Raw genomic sequence first — 7,432 nt, 5'->3', positions numbered from 1 at the left:
CATCGTGCTCATTCGTTTCTGACTTGGTGACTTGCGGACGCGCGACATATGCATTCCAAGTACTTGTACTCCATGTGCATCACGCGCAAGGCATTGCTTATATCGACGATATCGAGGAGGTGTCCGAAGCCTTCTCGATTGACTGGATCGGACGACCGGCCGATATCTTTCACTATTACGTTGCACCAGCTACTGCCGCACAGGAGGAAAAGTCGATACACCGAAAGGCGACGAAACACTTTGATTGCGTAAATGAAGAAAGAATGTCGGCGAATACGCGTCTAGTTGTAAATGATTGTAAATGTCGCGAACGTTCATCGAACGAATGGAATTCGTTTTCAAAAAAAATAAAGAAAAGGAGGAAAAAAGAAAATCAGAGAGATCGCGTGCGAGAGAGAGAGAGAGAGAGAGAGAGCTTGCGCGAGACAACTGCAAACTTGGAGACACGCGTGCAATATCTGTATTATCATTCGCAAACTCCGATCTCACTCGACAGCCTTACGTTACCCGTTCGTGATATTCGCGCGTCCGCCAATTTCAACCATCGTGCGGACGATGACCCTTGAACTACTCGAAATTGGACACACGTTCGCGAGCGCTTCTTCACTCACAACAACAACGAGCGCTATCATCTCCCGAAGCATCGACCGTCCCTCCCAGGCCGCTCTGTCCAAACTAACAACATCGATATCGAGCACTGGAGGCTGGCCCCGCGACAGGTGCGCGCACATTTCCAGTTAAACGGAATCGAACCGGTCCGTCAGCTGGTGCACCACACGTATCGCACCACAAGACGTCACTAACTTTATCATTAATTGCCGCGCACGATGAATCGGCCGCCTCGAAGAGTCGCGCTACTACGAACGTATTGATGCTGACGGGTCCGCAGGTGCTCTTCCGCGGCGTTCGCATGAACGGGATAGCTCGAGCTTCAAGCTCGAAAGAGGGAGAGAGAGAGAGAGAGAGAGAGAGAGAGACAATGAGAGAACCAGCTGTTGTTTTTGCTCGTGTCGCCTACGCGCCGCTCGAAGGTCGTGTTAATCGTACGCGGTGACCCTAAACAGAGTCTCTCTCTCTCTCTCTCTCTCTCTCTCTATGTGTGTGTGTGTGGTTGTGTGTGTGTGTGTGTGTGTGCGTACGTGCGCGCGCGCGCGCGCGCGCGCGTATATATGTGTATAAATCAGTTCGCGCGCGATACACGTCGATCGATGAATGACACACCAGCGCGATACATGGTCGATTCTCGGCAATCGATCCCGATATCTTTCGCCGGACCGAGGCTGACTCGACCGCCCTTGGAGTGACAATGATCTCGGCACGTTCGCATATCTCTGACCTCCGTCGAATCTCCGGTCGAATCCCGTACGAAAGTTCCTTGCGTAGATGCACACGGCATGGGGGATTCAATCGTCACGTGCCTCATACGCGCTTTCACGACCGTCTTTAAATACGTTATTCGCGATGGTTACGCGGTATCGCACGGCAACTGTAGCGCCGTATCCATCCAGTATTCTCGGAGAGCACTGTCACGGTCGTCACGAGACGCGCGCGCGCGTCTCCTCGCGCTGTACCTAATTAGCCCGCTGAATTAGCCGGCCGAATAATAACTTTCTCGTACCTTCGATCACTTTGTGCTCCGCGCGAAAGCTCGGCCCCATGGAGCGGCGAGCTCGTACGCTTTCGTGTCCAGCAGCGGAGGATTCACCCTCCGAGCGAGGGTGAAACGCGGTGTAAGAACGGCGGACCCGACACGTCGCCGTCGCGTCGCGTCGCATCGCGTCGCGGCGATCAGCGATCGTGTTGTCGGTCCCATTGTCCGTCCCATTGTTACACTTTCATGCGCGCAATTATATTGATGCGACCACATAAATTCAGGTTCATCCAGTTTGACTCAGTTGGACTCTCTCTCTCTCTCTCTCTCTCTCTCTCTCTCTCTCTCTCTCTCTCCCGCCCCTCTCTCTCCTCTCTCTTTCGTCTCTTCGACTCGTTCACTACCGCCCGTCCGGCACTCGCGAGGACAACCGTGCGTTCGCTCTTCCTCCTGTTTCTCTCTTTTCTTTCTGTTCGTTTTTCTCCTCTCTTAGCAGTCGGTGTCGTCCTCCTGGTGCCTCCTACGCAGCTCCAAGTAACGGTGCCGGGCGTCGCAGTAATGAAGTAGCGGTACCTAGACATCGGTCCCGGTACCCTCCTGGTAGCCCTCGTCGGGCGAGCTGCGCGTGGATCCCAGAACACGCTTGAGCGCTGATACCGGCGGCAGCACCGGGACACCCTTCTGCCAGACTCGCATCTGCTTCGCGCCGGGCGGAAATTGCTCAACGACCGGCGCCACCACCGCCACACCGAGTGTCTCCTTCGACGGGTACGCGCTCACCGAGACGCCGGATGTCCGGCAGGCGTCTCTGGCCTCCCACAGGCAGCTGGAGTAGAGCATCTTGCCGTCGTCCATCGTCTCAACGCGACCGTAATCGGCGACGCCGTAAGGTGTGATATCTTCGGCGGAACCGCGCCGAGTGTCCCTGATGATATCCGGGTTATCGATCGGCATCAAGGATGTGGTCGAGGAGAAACAGGCGCCCGCGGGCATCGCCACCGCGGGTTGACTCGGCTGATCGTCGAAACGGCTGATCGTGGCGTACTCGTTGTCCCGCACCACTGCCGCCTGCGGTCTTTGCACGTAGCTCAGGTGCAACGACGCGGGTGGCTTGGACTCCAATCCGAATGACGTAGTAGTCTCAATTTCCTCGTGCTTTCTGCGAGTGGTGGAGGTAGCGGACAACGGTGGGTTGTCGCCACCGCCGCCGCCGCCGCCGCCGCCGCCGCCGCCACCGGTGGCGGAGCCGCCGCCTCCGCCTCCGTTGCCGTTGCCGCCGCCGCCGCCGCCGCCGCTGCCGCCGCCACCGCCGCCACCGCCGCCGCCGGCGCCGTCAGCGGACGTCGCCTCCATCGGCATCGACGATTTCACGTCCTTGAGCGGCATTCTTCGCAGACGAATAAACAACACGAGAATGATGAGCAGTATGAAGAGAATGAGCACGACCAGCGCGGCTGATATGCCGGCGATTTGACCCGATCCTAAGGTCGACATGCCCGCGGTCCTCAGGGACACGTGTAGGGTGAAGTTGGCCTCGGCGCTGCCGGCTTGATTCTCCGCGACGCAGTAGAACTCGCTCGAGTCCGCCTCCTGGGCGTTGGTGAGGATCAGCGTGCTCCTCTTCCTGAACTGACCCTCCTCGAAGATGAGAATCTTCTGGTAGCTACTGAAGGCCGAATGATTGGTCAGCAAACGGCCGTTCCAGTACCACTTGACCCTCGGGGCCGGTATCGCGCTCACGCGACACACGATGCTGGCGTTCTCGCCGATGGTCGCCTCGGCGTAGCGGCTGGCTATCAACATGACCGGCCGGCAGGCGAAGTCGTCGACGCCGAGGTCGGTGAAGGCACGCTTGAGCAGCTGCTCGGGGCCATGGCAGACCGGTGCCACGAGGGTCGGCAGGTTGTGCTTCACCAGCCACATCTTCATCTCGCGCAAGTGGCAATTGCAGATCCACGGATTGTCGTGCAGCTCGATGCTGGTGAGCTTGTTGAGCGGCTCGAAGGTGCCCGGGTGCAGGGTGGAGAGCCGATTGTTGTTGAGTTTGAGGCTCTCGAGCAGGTCGAGCCCGCGGAAACCCTTCGACTCGATCTCGAGCAGCTGCGTGTGCGACAGGTCGAGCTTCACGAGATTCGGCGTGCTCTCGAAGGTGTGCGAGCGGATCTTCTCGAGGGGATTGTACGCGAGCACCAGGTCGCGCAGGAACGGCGTGTCCGTGAAGCTCGAGCTCGGCACCGCGGTCAGCAGATTGTTGCTCAGATCGAGCTCCACGAGATTCGTCAGACCGGCCAGTGCCTCGCTGTCGATCCGGTCGATACGGCACTCACGCAGGTAGAGACGCTGCAGATTTGTCAGGCTCACACGTACGAAGATGTTGCTCGGCAGGTGCCTGATGTCGTTGCCGCTCGTGTCCAGCACCTGGGTCTCCGGATCGATCCACTCTGGTATGCTGGTCAGGGCACGATCTACGCACTCCACCGTGCGCTTGCCGCTTTTCCACTTGCAGGAGCACTCGTCGGCACATTTGTCGCCCGCGCTGGCCGCCACGCCGAGCACCGTCACCGCCGCGTACAGCAGATACACCGCCGACAGCCCCATGACAGATCGTTATTATCGCCCCGTCTTTGTCTTTAACGAAGCGCTCGTCTCTCGCTCTCTCGCTCTCGCGCGCGAGCGAGCGAGCGAGCGAGCGAGCGCGCGCGCGCACGCACGCACGCACGCACGCACGCACGCACGTATCGACACCGCGCGAGATACACACGACACACACTCGGATTCTCTCGCGCGCGCCGAGAGCCGCGCTCCTCGCGACAACGACGACGACGACGACGACGACGACGACGCCGACGACGACGACGACGACGAGAGAGCTGCGTCTTCGGCAGCGGCCGACAGAAAGAGAGAAAACCTTTCCGGGAAACCGATCCGCGCTCCTTTCCGCGTCCTCACACTTGCCACACAACGCGCGCGGCCACACAACTTGTATGTCTCTTCCTCACCCTGTCCACCTTCTACCGTGACCTTCTCTCTCTCTCTCTCTCTCTCTCTCTCTCTCTCTCTCTCTCTCTCTCTCTCGCGCTCTCTCTCTCTCTCTCTCTCTCTCTCTCTCGCGCGCGCGCGCGCGTTCTCCTTTTCCTGTGCCTGCGCTTTATTACAGCAGAGTTCTCCTCCTCTTCTCGCTGCTCCTTTCACGCGTGTCTCTTTTTGTCCCTTTGCACCCTTCGCGACTTGCCACGCACACACACGCACGCGCACGCATACACACACAAACCGCCACTGCTCTCTGGAGTCAGTCTCGCAGCGCACGAATGTGGCGAATCACGAGAAGGGTCGGGATTGAACGGATCACCCGTTTCGTCCATTCGCATGTCCTGTTCTTCCCTAGCAGCCTTCGCGCGCGCGACTACGCGTACTATTCGTAGTAGTTTTCACTCGCGTTCCTTCGTCCTCGCTCGAGCAGCGCGCGCGCTCCGTTCGACGAGCCCAAACGGCGCCGAGGACGTCCCCTCGGGTTTTCGATCAGCCACCTCGTCGAGTATCCATTGGCGGCGTCACACGTGCGCACACGCGACCAGCACACACGACGTCACCACTAGGCGGGCAGACATGCGAACGTGCGAGCAAACGGACGAAATATCATCATCGTCGTCGTCGTCGTCGTTTTCGGTGTCGGCGTCGGCGTCGTCGTCGTCGTCGTCGTCGTCGTCGTCGTCGTCGTCATCGTCGTCGTCATCATCGCCGTCGTTGTCGTCGTCGTCGTCGTCGACATCGTCGTCGTCCTTGTCGCCTTCATCGTCATTGTCATTCTCGTCGTCGTCGTTATTGTTGTCGTCGCTGCTGTCGTCGTCGTTGTTGTCGTCATCGTCGTCGTCGTCGTCGTCGTCGTCGTTATCGTTATCGTCGTCGTCGTCGTCGTCGTCGTGATTGTGGTCGTGGTCGTGGTTGTCGTTCGTTCTTACGTAAATTCGCGTCCAACGTGTACTCGCCTCGTCTTCGACGAAGAGCTCCTCGACGCCTTCGCGCCACGCCGTATCGACTGTAACCGCACCACTACTAGCAGCGGCAGCACCACCACCACCACCGCCACCACCACCACCACCACCACCACCACCGTCGGCTACCACCGCCACCACCACCCACCACCATCACCAGCACCTCTCACATCACCGACCACCGCCGCTACTACGGAGGCACCCCTGACACCCGAATTCTCACGAGGTATCCCGTCGACCGATCGTAACACTGGTCTCTTTGCACAGAGACCAACATACGAGGACTCACGAGAATCTCCTCAACAGGGTACCCTTAGCGAGGCTCTCTCTCTTCCTCTCTCTCTCTCTCTCTCTCTCTCTCTCTCACTCTCTCTGGCTTTTTTGTTCTATCTCTTTTCGATTTGAGTTTGATGTTTCCATCTGTCGTTGACAAACGCACGCGCTCGTTTGTTGGGAAAAACAGTGGAACCGGCAACGACGATGCTCGGCGTCGACGTTGTTGAAACACGGGATTGCAAAAGGCTAGATAACGAAACGAAAAGACACCTCTCGCGCTCTCCTCTCCTCTCCTCTCCTCGTATCTTCATCTCATCTTGTCCTCTCTCCGTACATACGTATGTACGTACGTGCGCCCGCTATCCACCCCGTGCTTCCATTCCCACTCTTTTCGCACCCCGCACCTCGTTGCACATGACGGGTATCGTTCGGGGAAAGAGGGAAGGAGAGAGAGAGAGGGAAAACGCCGACGCCGAAGTAGGGCGCACCCTTCTTTTGCTCCCGCGACAGGGTGGCCAAAAACACTCAACGACGATAAGCGAGACGATATTAGGAGGGGTTGGTTGGTTTCTGTTGACAATTAAGTATCTGGAAAATGTACGCTTTTGTATTGTTTGATAGTTTACGATATGGTATATTGTGACGAATCAAGTCACTTCTAAATAGATCTCAGAACTATAAGATTTTAAAATAATAGAATTTTTGTTCAACATGTTTTACGTTAACACGAGATTCGACGTTGAAGATTCGGAAATATTAAAGAAGGGAAGGCATTAAGCGAAACCTTCCCACCGAGTAAATTGCTTCAAAATTCGGTAGAGAAGACAACTTTGCGAGTATTTTGCAACACTCTGTACACACATACGGACACCACGATTCTAGTCTGCACTACCCCTTGCACCCCGTGGCAACGACGCGTGTACGTTCTCCCGACGTCCACCCTCTCTTTCACTCTCTCTTTCTCTCTCTCTCTCTCTCTCTCTCTCTCTCTCTCTCTCTCTCTCTCTCTCTCCCCTCCCTCCCTCCCTCCCTCTCTCTCTCTCCTCTCTCTCTCCCCCTCTCTCTCTCTCTCTCTCTCTCTCTCTCTCTCTCTCTCTCTCTCTCTCTCTCTCTCTCTCTCTCTCTCTCTCTCTCGTTCTCTCGTCGCCACTTTGCCTCTTCTCTCTCCCTACTGCACTACCTACGGCTACTCTCTCCCTGTAACAAACCCCCACTTTCATCCCCCGGTGGTAGTCGGATCGTGCGCTCTCCGTGGCGAGTCGAATCGGGAGCGTTTCCATCCCCTACTAACAGCAACGAGCAACCCCACCCTAGACGCGAGGAGGGAAACCTCCTCTATCGCCAAACGGGATATGAAGGAGGAGAGAGAGAGAAAGAGAGAGAGAGAGAGAGAGAGAGAGAAAAGGTACGCGCATATCGTAGTCGTCGCCTATTCCGCCACTCTCCACCCCTCATCCTCGTCGCGGAGCGCCTCGGTGCGCCTCGCGTCTCTTTATATGCTTGGGAACTTCCATCCCTCGCTCCCTACCTTCGTGCCGATCTCGCCCCCGAATCTCGCACTCTCGACATATCG

The 7,432-nt window shown here is 57.3% G+C and overlaps 1 protein-coding gene across 1 annotated transcript; it reads right to left on the bottom strand.

Moving 5' to 3' along the window:
* Window positions 1–1,956: 1,956 nt before the first annotated feature.
* LOC105182952 (leucine-rich repeat-containing protein 24) lies at window positions 1,957–4,415 on the bottom strand. The gene is made up of 2 exons (XM_025298037.1): window positions 2,908–4,415; window positions 1,957–2,844 (listed from the first exon to the last, which is right to left on the bottom strand). Exons 1-2 carry the CDS (start codon window positions 4,187–4,189, stop codon window positions 2,165–2,167), a joined length of 1,962 nt encoding a protein of 653 aa, XP_025153822.1. The 5' UTR covers window positions 4,190–4,415; the 3' UTR covers window positions 1,957–2,164.
* Window positions 4,416–7,432: the final 3,017 nt, after the last annotated feature.

This window comes from Harpegnathos saltator, unplaced genomic scaffold (genome assembly GCF_003227715.2).
Source record: "Harpegnathos saltator strain DR-91 unplaced genomic scaffold, Hsal_v8.6 scaffold100, whole genome shotgun sequence".
In the NCBI taxonomy this organism is placed as follows: Eukaryota; Metazoa; Arthropoda; class Insecta; order Hymenoptera; family Formicidae; genus Harpegnathos; species Harpegnathos saltator.
The sequence above is the reverse complement of the archived record's forward strand: the minus strand, read 5'-3'. Positions and strand labels throughout refer to the sequence as shown.

What these genes read in the sequence shown, in the direction of transcription:
- LOC105182952 (XM_025298037.1), bottom strand. Translation starts at nt 4,189, where the DNA reads ATGGGGCTGTCGGCGGTGTATCTGCTGTACGCGGCGGTGACGGTGCTC. An exon ending in TGACGGCGCCGGCGGCGGCG is followed by an intron (nt 2,845 to 2,907) that starts GTGGCGGCGGTG and finishes ACGGAGGCGGAG; the next exon opens with GCGGCGGCTCCGCCACCGGT.